Source organism: Aspergillus luchuensis, chromosome 5, assembly GCF_016861625.1.
Source record: "Aspergillus luchuensis IFO 4308 DNA, chromosome 5, nearly complete sequence".
In the NCBI taxonomy this organism is placed as follows: domain Eukaryota; kingdom Fungi; phylum Ascomycota; class Eurotiomycetes; order Eurotiales; family Aspergillaceae; genus Aspergillus; species Aspergillus luchuensis.
Genome location: NC_054853.1, coordinates 5,682,820 through 5,698,352, shown reverse-complemented (window position 1 = coordinate 5,698,352; position 15,533 = coordinate 5,682,820). Strand labels below are relative to the sequence as shown.

At 49.4% G+C, this 15,533-nt stretch overlaps 3 protein-coding genes across 3 annotated transcripts; 2 read left to right on the top strand and 1 right to left on the bottom strand.

The window, feature by feature from the left end:
- Nucleotides 1-3,562: 3,562 nt before the first annotated feature.
- On the bottom strand, nt 3,563-4,315 carry RPS29 (40S ribosomal uS14 domain-containing protein; the record flags this gene model as incomplete). The annotated part of the gene is made up of 4 exons (XM_041691843.1): nt 3,563-3,898; nt 3,986-4,028; nt 4,179-4,202; nt 4,278-4,315. 4 exons carry the CDS (start codon nt 4,313-4,315, stop codon nt 3,563-3,565), a joined length of 441 nt encoding a protein of 146 aa, XP_041545288.1.
- A 7,292-nt stretch (nt 4,316-11,607) lies between these two features.
- AKAW2_51866A (Ytp1 family protein) lies at nt 11,608-13,579 on the top strand (the record flags this gene model as incomplete). The annotated part of the gene is made up of 4 exons (XM_041691842.1): nt 11,608-11,869; nt 11,931-12,577; nt 12,631-13,332; nt 13,394-13,579. 4 exons carry the CDS (start codon nt 11,608-11,610, stop codon nt 13,577-13,579), a joined length of 1,797 nt encoding a protein of 598 aa, XP_041545287.1.
- Nucleotides 13,580-14,561: 982 nt separating this feature from the next.
- Nucleotides 14,562-15,489, top strand: AKAW2_51865A (dienelactone hydrolase family protein; the record flags this gene model as incomplete). The annotated part of the gene is made up of 4 exons (XM_041691841.1): nt 14,562-14,649; nt 14,715-15,043; nt 15,108-15,225; nt 15,287-15,489. 4 exons carry the CDS (start codon nt 14,562-14,564, stop codon nt 15,487-15,489), a joined length of 738 nt encoding a protein of 245 aa, XP_041545286.1.
- Nucleotides 15,490-15,533: the final 44 nt, after the last annotated feature.

The window sequence follows — 15,533 nt, the reverse complement described above, 5'->3', positions numbered from 1 at the left end:
ATCTTTGGTCTCTGTCCGTCTATTTCATTGCGGCTGTCCTTGCACGGTCCTGAACAGTAAGAGGACAGCGAGGGACCGAGTGACTCGAGGGGGGATCCCGCCCTGACCAAGTCCGATCCCGATTTGAACTGCGGAACACCCGGTGGCTGCGGAGAAACACACTCGAGTGACTGCTGCCCGCTCTCGACATTCCACTGCTTCGGTGGCTTTGCTATTGGCACGTCTTGTGAAGGTGCATTTCTCTCTCTCTTCATCCCCATTGGAGGAACCTGGCGTCCCCTAGCATACAGAGCTGATATGATTCATGCCTGCAGAGTCCTCCAGGGTAGTCCGTCCGATCCATGGATTCCTACTTGATCTGCAGTTGACCTGCTGAATATCTTTATCGTCTCCCTCTCTCTAACATTGGGAGATTAACTGTACTACTCTTACCCACACTCCTTCACCCATCTCGATTGGGAGCCTCACTCTAGGCTGAGCCAGGATAGGCTTCACGTGCGAGCTGTGACACTTGTCTCACTACGTTCATTTTAAGTACCCCCACACAATGGCTAGCGTACTCTCGATATCATTACTTTCTGAGGCCGAATATGGCTGCGGTATGTGAAGCTCATTGCACAGAGCTGTTTCCCGAACCCTTCTGGCCCCTTTACTGACCTGATAACAGAGCATCTGGCCACACAAATGGGGCAGGATGTGAGCACCGCAGAGCAGTTCAAGAACGCTTTTATCAAAGCGCATAATTCATTAGGCCATCTTCAGCGATCGATAGATTCATCAAAGCAGAACGGCCGTCTTAAATCCAAGGACTTTCTGAAACCAAAGTACACTTGCTTGACGTGCGGTGAAGCGATGCCGATGGGCGGCCGGAAAGCCCATACCGAGAAGACTAGCCATCAGTTCTGTAGGTGATTCTTGCCTTTACCTTATCGATGTTTACTAACAGTGTTCGAGACATGGATTCGCGAGCCCGCACAGTATATTGCCAGGCTTGTGGAGATTTCGTCTATGACCACGGCCTCGAACGACTTCGGTGCTCAACAACAGAAAGTGCTCTTCAAGGTTAGCGTCTGACCTACTCTCGCGCATGTTATAGCACTAACACACCAAAGTCGCCAAGAAACGTCGCTTCAGCGATAGCTCTGCGGACGAACTTTATATTCGGAGCAATGCCAGCAAGCGTCCTTGCGCTAAGCAAGGTGTCAGGGGCTTGTTCAACCTGGGGCAAACCTGCTATCTCAATGTCATCCTCCAGACCCTTCTGCACGACCCAATACTTAACACTTATTTCCTCGGGAACGGTCATCAGCCCCACGACTGCACTGCTTCTGACTGTGTAGGATGTGCCGTTGCGGAGGCCTTCGCGGATTTCAACAGCAGTGACAAACCGGAAGGATTCGCGGCTCTCAATCTTCTTCTAGCATCATGGCGTGCAAGTTCTGTATGTTACCGCGGACATTTATCTCTGGCAAGCGGTGCTAATTGCCATAATTCAGACTTTGGCGGGATATCAACAACAAGACGCACACGAGTATTACCAATTTCTCGTCGACAAGCTTCACCTTAGTACGGAGAATCACCGGGAAGGCCATGAAAAGGGTTGTCCTTGCTTCTTCCACAAGACCTTCTACGGTAAGCTCCGAAGCAGCGTGACTTGCGATAAGTGTGGCAACGTCACACGAACGGATGATCCTATGGTGGATCTCAGTCTCGATGTTCAAGTGCAGGCGAAGAAACGCGCCATGGGTGGCACAGGAGTTTCGTCGACGCCTACCCTGAGCGGATGTCTGGAGAGCTACACGTCTCCGGAGAAACTAATGGCAGGCGTGTACAACTGCAGTCACTGCGGCGGAACACCACAGAAAGCCACCAAACAACTGCGCATTCGGAAGTTACCCGCCATTCTGTGCATGCAGCTAAAGGTATGTTCCTGCGCAAATTCCCTAGAACCAGACACAGACTTACCCAATACAGCGCTTTGAACACACTTTTTCCGTCTCGGAGAAGCTAGAAGGCAAAATCGACTTTCCACTATCGATCAACATGCTCCCTTATACAACCTGCCCGCAGGCCAAAGTTGACAGGTCCAGATTCGTATATGACCTCTCATCTGCCGTAGTCCATCAAGGCAAACTCGATGCGGGGCATTACTACGTTTACTGCCGCCAGGGTGATGATGTGAGTTACTGACCTGCCCCCAGTCAAACTACTCTCAAACAGCGTTCCTAACCCGAACCTCTCAGTGGGTACTCTTCAACGACGACAAAGTCACCGCCGTCACCGAGGCCGAAGTCCTCAACGCCGACGCGTATCTCCTATTCTACAATCTTCGATCACTGGCTTCTGCGCCGCAATAGAAGCTAGCTACTTATCGTGTACCATCTCACCACATCATCACATCACATTGTACTCTGGCGGCTGCCTCATCTTCTCGCATTCGGTTTCTCTTCAGCGACTCGGAGTCCACGGCTAGGAGTTGTATTATTATTGTTTGATTGGCTGGTTGCATGTATGCTCGTGTGGAAGAGTTGTGGTTGGCATCTTCGATCACGGATGCAAGACTGATGCTTGTCGTGTTGTGTTGCGTTTCTTTTCTTTGCTTGCTTTATACGCTCATTCGCTTAGATATAGCGGGTATGTCTGCGGCGTGCATATGCGTCAAGACTACCAGGTATAGTAGAAGGTTAAGGTTGCACGAGTGGGTTATACATGGCTGAGTGCCTCGCTAGATATGAGTGGCGAATACAAGACTGTATGGGTGTTTCAAATACTCGATCTTGATTAAAGTATATCAAATCTGGCGCTGCCCTGGACACTGGATACTAGACACTAGATAGACATAGGATGCTTCCATGTGACTCATGATATACTCCCAGTCATCTACACTACGCAGGTCCTACAGGAACTATCCACCAGAGGGACAGTCCTATGACTGGACCCAAACCCAACTGACTACAGCATCCTTCAATAAGCCGGAAGTATCAACCAGACCAGAGCCGCACGATCCCAAAAAACATGCATAACCAGCCCCATACGAATGATACGGTCTCCAACAGCACCCCCTACCTCTCACAGGACAAGTGGGGAAGAATCGGTGATTATCAAGAGATCCTCAATTCAATGGAAAATACCGTCCACACCAGCCAACAACCTAAGCCCACCCCCTCTCTCGTCTCTAACCCCATCTCTTCCTCAATCACACCTAAAAGAGATTAAAGGAAATTCCACCATGAACAAATGAAGAAAAAAACACCATTTTATTTCATTCCATTGAAAATCAAGCCCGGGTTGCGGATTTCATTTGCGTTTTCGATTTCACAGACACACACGCACACTGGTAAAAGAATATAAGAGGCTACCGTTATCCCCCCCTGTATTTCTTTCTTCCTCCGCTAATCCCCCGACATGGAAATTGTGGGGGATCGTTGGTAAATTTGAGATATTGGGTGGTAATGTGAAAGAGAGAATCGAAAGCGCCACGAGCACGTTTTTAACGAATCATCGTCGTGAATAACGGAAAAATTGGGATCGATGATGATGGGGGATGGAGAGAAGATTCGATTTAACGGTACTGTTTGAGGTGAAATGGGATGTTAGTTAGGATTCTTTTCTTGGTCTGGTTTTGTGTGTGGCGTAGATTGTAGTTTTTGGCTGTCGTTGTCGTAGTGGCATTTCGTTTCATTCCATTCCGATGTTTCAATTCTTCGTTTGTCGCAAAGCCCCTTCTCTTTCTTCTCTTTCGATATCGCTCCTCGCCATGCCAATTGCCATTTCGGATATAATGTGTGATTTGTGGTACTGGTGCTGGAAATATGCATGTGGGTGATGGTGAAAAACCAACCTTGTGGAAACCGATGTCAGAGGACTTCTCACGGAAGCACTGACGGCAGATGTTCATCTGTACGCAAGAAGACCAGTTAGCCATTATTCCAGCACCCCCGATATTTTTCGCATCGCAGTAGATTTCAGTGGTGGATATCCATACCCCGTACTTGCGGATCAGACCGGCGCGGTGGGAGCAGACACGGCTGTATTATTCCAACACACGAAATCAGCACATAACTTCCTTTCACGTTTTCGTTTTCATGTCCTCCATTCGGTTCATTTCTCTCTCCTCTCCGAAACTCCCTCCCAATCCCACACATCATCTCTTCGGGGGAAAATCGCAGAATACGCACCAAGAACGGGAACCCTTGCCGAACCTATCCATCACAGATCAATTAGCAACCACACACAGATATAGATATCAAATTTCATCGGCACGGATTTCAACTTACTTGCGGGGCCGGCTGTACCAAACGGACTCGTGAGTCATCTTGAATCTGAGGCGAGAGAAACCTGGGGATGAGACGGTGTTTGGCAGGCGGTTTGTCGTCGCTGGGCGTTGAAGGGGGACGGGAATTCAACGAAAAGGTTAGGGTCGAAATTCCGTTTGTGTGTCTTTCCGGTTTCCGTGATGCGGGCTCGGACCATCTCGCTTGATGGGGGCGCTAAGCCTTGTTGGGATGGGGGACGATTGATCGGGTGCTGGTCATGTGATATGGGTTTGGGGCTATTTTCAACTTTACTACTCCAGATGTCGGGTTCGGGGGGATGTTGTTCCGGTGGATGTATATCGATGGTCTTAAGACCTATTTCATGGAGAAATTGTTCTTCAGGTTATTGCGTATAATGGTAAAAATTTTTATTGACTTTCTTGCTGCGTAGGTATCTTTTTTTAGCTCATGTATAATTAATTCAATTAAGATGTCTTCCTGCATTCCATTCTACCTACCACGCCATCACTAACCTTGCTGTACTCGATCGCGTAAGTTGAGAGCCCGAAGCAGAATGGCCAACCACAACGAGACACATCTTTTCCACTGGAAGGCATATTTCTAATACATCCCACCTTACTAACAGATATACTCTGTCAAGGCCCTTTTTGCTAGAAACTATACATAGAAGATCATGCTACTCAGCATCCCCACCGACCTTCTTATTACTTACCCTTCCCTTCAATCATACCAAGACAACTTGAATTGCGCTCAATGAGCTCAACAATGCACAATTATCTCTAGTCCAGACTCTGGAGACTATGTATAAGCATGCTACTACATCAAGATGCTACATGGACTATTCTTCTAACAGACGGGTTGTAAAGACGCAGACTACAAGACTATAGGGGTACAGGTGCGTGCGTACATAATCTAGTACTAAGCATAGGTAGTCAATAGTTAGTCGCTTAGTATTGGGTAGTTATATTTGTTGCATCTATCCGTGTTAGGTAATACTCTTACCCACTCATGTTCAGATAAGTACATAGATTAGTATTCCATAGGATACCCCCTCCCTCTCAGGGAAAGGCATGGTGGCTACATGCATTAAAGGATCAAAGGTAGGGATATAGACAGACAAATTAGAAAGGGTGAGGAAAGAAAAAAAGAAATAGAGACTTGGGCAAAGAAAAGGGGATAAAAAAGTAAAGTTACTATTATAGGGGTTTTCATAAGGCTTAGAGCTATCGGTGTAAGGCTGGCTAGGTGAGTAGCTAGCTAGCACATGCGTCAGTTGTGCATTAACTAATGAGACGTTTTGTTGGACGGGCATTGGGGTCAGGATTAGTTAGTATTCGGTTGTCAGTTGGCCTTTCAATGGCCTTATGGAAAAGTTATCCTATCCAATGTACGCTTTGTATAGTAGCTACGAGATACGTAGTATTTCACTTGGGTACTTACTTTACTTATGAGCTTAACCCTAATCGTAGTACTTTGTACAACCAAATCATTATGATCACCACTTCAGAGGGAAGGAATTAGGTCAGATATTCAGGTACAGTTCAAAGGAAGTTCTATTGACCAACGATCAACATAGCAGTAACTACAGAAAGAAAAGCAAGCACAAGCTAGCCTTCTCAAAACCCGAACATCCGAGCTCCGACGTGATAGACTACTGTGTAGTCACTTGCGTTCGGGATTACCCGCTCTAATGGACCTAATAGGGCTAAGGTGTGATGATCGCAGCAGGCGCGGTACAGGAGAAGCATCTAGCATCTGTCTAGTAGATGTTATTGGTGCTGTGTGTATAAGCGATTGGTCCGTCTCGCTTGGATCAGTGATGATCATCTGTGTACAAAGTAGCAAGGTACTTGTGCCTGGATGGCTATTCCGGGCGCCGATTTTCGGGGGTTTCATTATTGTTAGTACTTAGTAGACATTGGTTTAGTTGATCTCTTATGTCGCGTGACTAGTTGATCAGATAGGCATTGTAGATTGTAGCGAAAGGCTGTCTTGTGATAGGGATCATAAACTTGTGACTACTGCAGGACATAATCCATGTCTCGTTTCAGATTGGTAGGGTGGATTTGTGTCTCCCCGCAGTCGTCCTCCCTGTTTTTGCGGCATGTTGCGGTGACTGATGGTCACACTTACCTACTTTGAGAGCTATGATCACAGTGGGTTATGTAGAACACAGTATATGACTGCCATCTTATGTAAGGGGGGTCGTTGGCAATCACTTGACCTTACGTATACTGCGCCTTGCACATTCTTCGGCAAGTTAAAGTGAACGCGATGAGTGGGTGAAGAAGGCTCGATAAAAATACTCTGGCTAAGGTGTGGTTTAGTATTAGGTACTATACCTTGTGAGATGGACATGAAGCGAGATGACACTTCAGACCTTTTTGCTGAAGTAGCTATGGAAATTGTCATAATTCAAAAGCCAATGATGTTCGATATGGTCCTTGACGAGCAAAGAATCTGGGGTAGTAGTTCCCTAGCATACGAAATTGTATAAGAAGAGGGCGTTTCTGAACCGAAGTAAGTGCTTAAGTGCCAGCCTGGAAGCTAGAACCCCTAAGCTCTGCTAGATTAGTCGACGATAATTGATCGGGCCATCTAGTTGACAGCCATCGAACCTGCTAGAGAAGAGCTGGCCGTTATAGTTATCCTCGATGTCGCTTAATGAACCGTACCAGCTAGCGTGACAGTCCACGAGCGAATCACAAAGAAACCAGAAACTGTAAAGGGAGTACCTGAACAGTCTCACCAACCAAGTCAACCGGTTAAAGCGGCACCATCATCGGAGTGAAGCCGGAATTAGCGGCACGGAGATTATGGCCTGCCTAGTATAGTCAAGTGCTGAGCCATGGTTTGTCTCCGCTTAGAAAAAATGAGCTCTGCGGGCGGCATCCGCCGGCTGTTTTGCGTACCCTTGCCCAATATCAAAAATTTTTTCGCCAATCGAACTACTTCGACCAAACTTGCGGTGGAATCCACATGGAAGGAAAAGTCTCCGAGTTTATGAGCCTGATCAAGAAATTGATTGGGCGATGCATCGGAAATGGTCCGTCCAACCACTAGTACTACCTACCTAAGGACCTACACATGCGATGACCTGTAAGCTGAACGCCATATGTAAGAATGGTAAACCCTGAATGGCGACATGTCAACATGACAGTTGTAGTCTAGCCCTCCCATCGATGACGGAGATTGAAACGCGGCAGCCTTCGTGCAAATGCCGCCAGACAAAGGCAGGGAAACCTGAAGAGTGTAAAGTAAGCCGATTGAGCCGGATGTGCCGAACGCGAGGTCATGGGATCGGGTCGATCTTATCAGGCCTAATTTGTATGGCGGGTCCCATTTGGTTTGTGTGTCGGCTTGACAGCACGGATGTCCAGCAGTCCAATATGGCAATGATTGCTGCGCAGTCTGATCCTGTTGGTAGATAGACTCACCAGGACAGTGGCATTCACTAAAGGACAATAGTAACATCCACTTTCATTTTCATCCTCATAGACAATTGTAACCATGTTGTGGATTTTACTTCTATCAAGCAATCTGGAGGAACCATGCCATGACGTCAACGACAAGACCGCAACATGTATCCGATCTTTCTTCCTCACGACGAGCGTCGCGTCATGAGCGATGAGTCAGTGCTGGTCATACGATGCATAAGTACGGGTGCGGTGGGAAAGGGCCAGCCAGGCCTGAAAACGGTCAAAGAAAAAAAAAAGTGGATAATATACTTATAAAACTTAACTAGAGAAAGAGGCTCGACAATGATTGAATGGTTTAATGCGAGAGATCTCCGGGAAGGACAGGTGTGTCTGTAGACGGGAGGTGCGTGGATGTAAGAAAAGGTGACGAGAAGCGCATGGACGGTGTTTATGCCGCCCGGGCAGTTCATACAGTACGGAAGAGCGCGGATGCGGATTGTGATTCTCGCCCGGTGATGCCAAGCCGCGATCGTCGTTGGGTTGTCAGAAGGGGAGCAAAAGGGCGATAGATACTGGCAGAATCATTACACGGGCACGGACAGGGCTAGCAATCACTAGCAAACAGCCCAACGTGCGAGGCCCGCCGGGTGGGGTCTGCTTCCGAGGGAAGAGGGATGCCACTAAAGGATGCCACTAAAGCCGGCAGAGATCGACGCTTGTTGGTGGTCTGTCTACTTAACAAACGTAGATACACAAGGTACGTAGCTCGATATAAGGATTAAGATCGAGTACTATTGTAATTGAGTACTCTAAGACTCATATGTGGCGGCTGTGTTGGTTACACCACTGTTCCACAATCATCGTGCTAATGAACATCTCTCTGGCAATTAGTTCATGGTCGCTTGTCAGTCTAACCTGTTTGTTGTTGTATAGATGCGATCGTCGCCAAAACCCTACTAAAAGGCCGGTCGGCGCCAGCACATCCGCGGTCTGTACCTGTCCATGGACTCCAGGGCATGCACCGCTCTCCTCGCTTGTAGCACCGACCTTTAGTGCAACCGCCTGCATCGCAACGTCACGCTACACTGGCATGCGCCTGAGTCGACGATCAGCCCACCAGAACCTGGAGATAAAAGTCATGGGCCAGTTGGGTACATTCCAGATGGGCCACTGTTCAACAGGGCTGGACAGCTATCCTTCCATCTCTAGGCACGGCACCGTCTCCTACATCCACTGCAGCTCCTCTGTGCTCATGTAGCTGGTTCCAACACTAATTGGAGCGGAATTGTCCAAAGTAGTAGTCCGTAGGGCGAGAGACAGCTTGCCGTAGATGGCACCGATCGACCTCTGCAGAAAGAGGGGTTATGTTAGTTAGTACAGTAGGTCTTGACTTCAGCTCGCCCTTTGGTCGCGGAGGATACTTCCTGCTTTAGCAGCTCTCCGTCCCAAGTCCCCTCCAATTCACAGCTTGCAATAAGCCACCATCATGTCAGAGTATGCCCGTGCTGCTTGCTCGTTCGCGGTCCGTTGCATATGTAGTTGGTACATGGTAGTCGGGGCTGGTGATAGATCGCTCCGCACTATGAACCAACATAACACACTATGGCATCCCCCCTTTCAACAGTCCCCACCAACTCTTTTCTACCGCCGATGTAAGGGGAGATGAAACTGGATGCATGACTGTCCTCTGGTGATGTCGCGGAATCCAATCATCTTAAATACTGCGGATTCGACACAATCTATCCTAAACAACAGCCCCTGGCAGTTCACTCTTCACAAGCTCGAATAGCCGCCGGGACGGAGAGATCTATCTCTCAGTGTGTCACGTACTAAACGCTTCGTAGGCTTATTGCGCACCATCTTACAAGTCGCGGGAAGGCGGGACCTAAGAAATTGGGCGTATCAGGATCCCTGCATTCTGGACTTCTGTTTACATCCCCCGCGATCGAATGACTGCTGCGCCTTCGGGGGGGCTGTCAGACGGACAGAAAGGGATGGGTAGATACATGGCATGAGCGTCCTGGGCATACTAGTACTGATTACAGAGGACGGCGTGGAGACGAGATCGGAGCCAAAGGGCGTACAGGCCACTGCCAGACACGCAGATGAAGGTGGACCGGCATAGTAGTCTCATAGACTTGCAGCCTTGCTGACCCTTTTCACCAATAGTGCGAACCTGGGCTTGATGACCCTTCTTTGTGATTCTGGCATCACGAGAAAGTTGTGCTGTCCCGCGGCATTAGTAATATATCCGCGGAGGGGGGCCATAAAGCAGAAGCAGAGAGAAAAAGGCCCGAAAACAGGCGAACAGGATCCCGAAGCGGATGGAGAACAAGAAGGGAGCATCCACTGGTGCGCTCTAGGCCATACGCTAAAAGTCCGGTACCTTGGGATGAGGTCATCTCATGGCGCGTCAGCGCACCGTGACCTGAAAGTCGAGTATCTCTCCCGGTCGCTCCGGGCTTCCGAGAACCCAACTCTGCCAAGAGGAGTAAATCTCTTTTTACTTTCCTCTTTTTCCTTTGGAAATACCTTTCCCTAGGCTCTTTTTTTGGTGCCCCTCTTCGGCTTTATTGGAAATCAGTTCATATGATTTGAAGAGACAACATGCACTTCTCTTGTTCCCATTATTAAGTAGTTCCATTTCCCATACAATAAGCTTTGATTCTGAAGAAGGTTCATACCCCAGCAAGATGCATCGTGAGTCAGAGGCTGAGAGCTCGTGATCCCAGGAGGCTTCGCTACAAGTAGTAAGGGAAGTATACGGATTGAGTAGTAGGGGTGATGTTGGAAAGGAAGTAAGATGAAAGGGAGGGATTGGCTGACAGGCGAAAAGATCCCGAGAAAAGTGTAAGTGGATAATAGAAGGGAAAAGAAAAATAACATTTTTTGAATGGAAGAGGAAATAAAGTTCCAGGCATTGGAGGCGGTGATTAGTCCAAAAAGAATGATCGGCTCCATCGCTGGATGACTTCGGGAGGCATGAGTGGTGGTACCAGCGTTCTCAGCAAGACACCTCATGATGACGATGGAAGCTTTGAAGGATCGAGCTATATTATGGGCATAGCCTCAACATGGAATCCGAGAGTATCTTGGTAATACTCATCACCCTTATTTTGTGCAAAAAGAGAAAGCAAAACAAAAAGAGGAGACCGAGGTCAAGCAAACAAAGCAGCAGTCAGATCAAAAACCAGACTGGGGAGGTGAACAGCGTCACTCCTGGGAGGCCTTATTACATTTTTTTTTCTTTTTCCCTTTTTCCATTTCCCTGCTAGCGCGAGGGTGCCAGTGAGTAACTCCACTTTCGGCACACGGAGCTTTGGGGAGCTCCAGCAGGATCGCTTGTTTCCACGGCCTCTCGGTCTTGTTGCATCCTATCCCCGCCAGCTCCGAAGGAAGGAGAGCTGCGACCACAAGGCGCGAATGGAAAAGGAAAAAATTAAGTCATGAGTAATGATTAAATAAAAAGTCTCGCGCGACCCTCTCTGGCAATTCCGGTCTTCAGCCTTCCGTCTCGTCTCTCTACCTACTTACCTGTATGGTCCACCGTTGGTCGGCTGGGTTTCCTTGGATTCTTCGCCCATTCTTATACTTATACTTCCTGCCCTCCCTTCCCTTCCACAACCGTCCGTTGCTTCCATACTTCAGCCCTACCGACCTGTCTGTCCCCCCGACGTATTCCCACGTACTGCCCTCCGCCAGGTGGTAGCCGCGCCCATCCGCATCCCAGCTTCCTCCGTACAAATTTCTTCTGCCATCTTGCTTGCGACAAGTGGAGCTGGGAGTTGACTTGATCTCTTAGTCGTCTCTCCTGCTCGCACTTGACTCCAGTTTGTCGCGCGTCGAAGAGATATACTTTCCCTTATCTTTTTGGATTTTCTCGTCCGTAATAATATAGAAGCTCCCCCCTCATGTGGCAGAGAGCTTCCCGTGCCGCATTTGCGGCAGCTTTCCTTCTCGCCTCCGTTGCGAATGCGCTTCCCCACGGAGATGATGAAGCGATGGATATGGACATGGGTATGGACATGAGTCACAGCGAGTCCACCCAGGAATCGTCTACAGAAGCAGATGACGATTCCCCCATGAGCTACTTCGCGTATGGGAAACACGGCACCGCGATCGCGGTTCACATCGGTCTGATGATTCTCGCATGGTGCTTCATTCTGCCAACAGGTATAGCTCATTCTAACCTATCCTCCACGAAAGCACCGAAAACTAACACTTGCAATAACAGCGGTCATGTTCAGTGTCGCACGGTCACGTTTCGCATTGCCGTCGCAATTCCTTTTCTTGGTATGCAACGCGGTGGGATTGCTCATTGGAATCATCTACAACAGCCAGACCCCCGATTTGTATGAGAACAACGCTCATCACAAGATTGGCTGGATCGCAACCTGGGTCATGAGCGCGCAGGTCATCATGTCATTGATCTTTGCCTATGCTGGCAGAGGCGAGTCGGAGTCGACTTCTTATGAACGGGCAGCGTTCCTTCCCGTTTCTACCGATGAGATGGAGAGCCCCCAGATGTACTCTGGTGGTATCCGCCATTCGTACCGCTGGTCGCGCGACAGTGGACAGGGCACGGAGAGAAACTCCTCTTCCCTCCACAGTCGCCCTGGGTCGCCTTCTTGTGCATCGCCTTCGGATGAGTATGACGGTTTCGAAAAGCCCGAGGATCCGCTCCCCGAACACTCGTCCCAACCGCGCGGTTGGTTCCGCATCCCCTTCGCCGACCGATTCCTTGCCAGTCGTGTACCTCGTATGGTCTCTGCTCGGGCGCTTCGCATTATCTCGACCATCTATGCTGTTATCGACAGAATCATCTTGCCCTTTGGCTTCGTGGCTATCGCGACCGGTGGCGTGACTTATGGTGGCCTTATGGTAAGTTTCTAGTATGGGCCACTTCGTTGATCTTCGCTAACGCGCGTTTGCAGAGAGGCAAGGAGGTCTTCAATGGTCTTGCCCACTTTATCAAAGGAGGTATCTTTTTCTGGTATGGTCTTCTGACTCTGGGACGTATGCTCGGCTGCTGGGCCGACCTGGGCTGGGCCTGGAACGTGAAGCCGTCCAGTCCCATTGTCGGTAAATGGAAGGCCAAGATCCCTACGGGTGAATTCACTGAATCGTTTGTGATCTTCCTCTACGGTGCCACCAACGTTTTCTTGGAGCATCTCACCAGTTGGGGTGGCGCATGGACTGCCACTGACCTTGAGCATGTGTCCATCTCCATCATGTTCTTCGGTGGCGGTCTTTGTGGTATGCTTTTCGAGTCGAAGCGCGTCAAAGGCTGGTTGAACAGCACGGTTCTCCAATACCCCTCTCATATGAGTGCGCACACGTCGACAGATACCGCATGGCAGCTTCCTGACACCCAGGGCGTGTCACTTAACCCCATGCCTGCGCTGGTCATCCTTCTGTTGGGTATGATGATGGGCTCGCACCACCAGGATAGTATGGTATCGACCATGGTGCACAAGCAGTGGGGTAACCTCCTGGTCGGATTTGCACTGGCTCGTGGTATGACCTATGTCATCATGTACCTCAAGCCCCCGACCTCCTACCTTCCATCTCGCCCGCCAACCGAGATCGTCGCTGCTTTCTGCTTGATCTCGGGTGGTTTGGTCTTCATGCTTAGTGTAAGTTCAGCAAAGGAATCACAATTCCTACACCGGACACGTTGGCTAACTCTTAGGATAGACCCGGAGCGTGATTCAAACCCTGGAGTACTATGACCTTGACGCGATGTTTGTGTTCACAGTTACTATGGGACTGACCGCCTTCATCATGTCGTGCGAAATTCTCTCCATTGCCCTGAAGGCCTGGGCGGTGAAGCGGGAGTCGCGCCCTGCGCTGCCGCCTTTCCAGTTCCCGGCCTCCGCCTGATTTTATTCATGTCTTCCGTTCTGCCGGACTCCATCTGACTCGAGACGAGTTTGGTGACGACACCGGACAGATGCGCAAAACGAACAAACTCGCCCAAAAAAACACCATCTGCTTTTGATAGCATTATACCCCTTACAACATTTGATTTTCTTCGGCCTGGTGTCGCGACTCGGACATTCGGGTGACGATCATAATACGACCATATATACCACGGCTTTGTCTATGACCCTATTTATCTCTGATGTGCCCCCGTGTTAATGAATGATATCCCTGTGATGGAAGGATAATGAGGAGGTGATTTATGACTTTCCTAGTTCTGCCGACATAATGAAACCACAATATACCATTGTATATGGACTATCTATATTTACTCTTACCTCTATCGTATCAGAACTTCATCTAAGACTAAGCTATAATGTCCCAAGTTAATTCCCCTGAATCCTCTAGGTGCAGATCCCTTCTTCACACTTGAACAGACGGAGGTAGATCCCGGAATTAAAACTCGCTAAATCCGAGCCGCCTGACGAAGCTTAACCAAAAAGCGTGACGCCCGACGTCGGCGAGAATTGCCGGTCGGCAGACTCTCCGGGGGCGTTTTCAAGGTACACGAACCGCCACCCGGCGAATTCTGATAACCTCCACGATGGATATTATTGGTAGCCGACTTGACATCCTTCGCTTGAATGGCTGTAACATAGGCTCATGCGCAATTGAATATTATGTCTAGCAAATTTATTGGGCGGTGTCGGACATCCTACCGTGTCATTCAGGCATTAGTAATGTGGTGAGGGGCAGCAAGTGGGGAGGGGCATTTTTGGGGAAAGAAGACGGTTCAGAGTGGATGCTGCTCATTTGAGGCAAAGCCCTGTGGATATATCTAGTCGCCATTCCCTCCTCCCTTGACATCCTTGTCATTAGAACTATCCCATATACCTTTTTTCTATACATCCCTTCAATACACCAACTCTAACCACCCGTCACCATGGCCTCTAACCCTCCCGGAGCTTGCTGTGCCCAGGGCTTCAAGCACGAAGGCACCCCTGTCGGTGAAGTCAAGAAGATCAACAACAGTATGTTATCCGATTAGATCTTTCTAGAACCATGACCCTCTTCTAACACCGTCTCTCCCGAACAGTCGACACCTACATTGTCTACCCCAAGGACAACAAGACCCCCGAGAAGGCTGTCCTCTTCCTGAGCGACATCTTCGGTCTCTTCAACAACGCCAAGCTCCTCGCCGATGAGTTCGCCAACAATGGATACCTGTGTGTCCTCCCCGACCTTTTCAGCGGCGACGCCGTCGACCCCGTCGCCATGGAGTCCGGCAAGTTCGACATTGGTGCCTGGTTCCCCAACCACCAGCCCGCCAACGTCGACCCCATCGTTGAGTCGACCATCAAGTACATCAAGGGAGACTTGGGTGTTAAGCGCATCGGCGCTGTCGGTTACTGCTTCGGTGCCAAGGTAAGTTCGAATCAACTCTTCGAAAGGTATTCTGCGATTGTTTGCTAACGAGGCGTGTTTCCAGTACGTCTGCCGCTTCATGAAGGACGGCCAGGTCGATGTTGGTTTCAACGCCCACCCCTCTTTCGTCACCCACGAGGAGCTTGGTGCCATCCAGGGCCCTCTGTCCATTGCTGCTGCCCGTAAGTGGAATCCTTCCTTGAAATGCGTGCGAGGCCGCGCATGCTGACTTGGTTTGAATAGAAATCGACAACATCTTCACCACCCAGCTCCGTCACGAGTCTGAGGAGACCCTCATCAAGACTGGCAAGCCCTGGCAGATCAACCTGTACAGCGGTGTCTCCCACGGCTTCGCTGTCCGCGCTGATTTGAGCGTCCCCCACTTCAAGTGGTCCAAGGAGCAGGCTTTCTGCCAGGCCGTCAACTGGTTCAAGCAGTACCTGTAAATGTTTGGAGTAGAGAATTAGCGGCATCTTCTGTACATGTTACC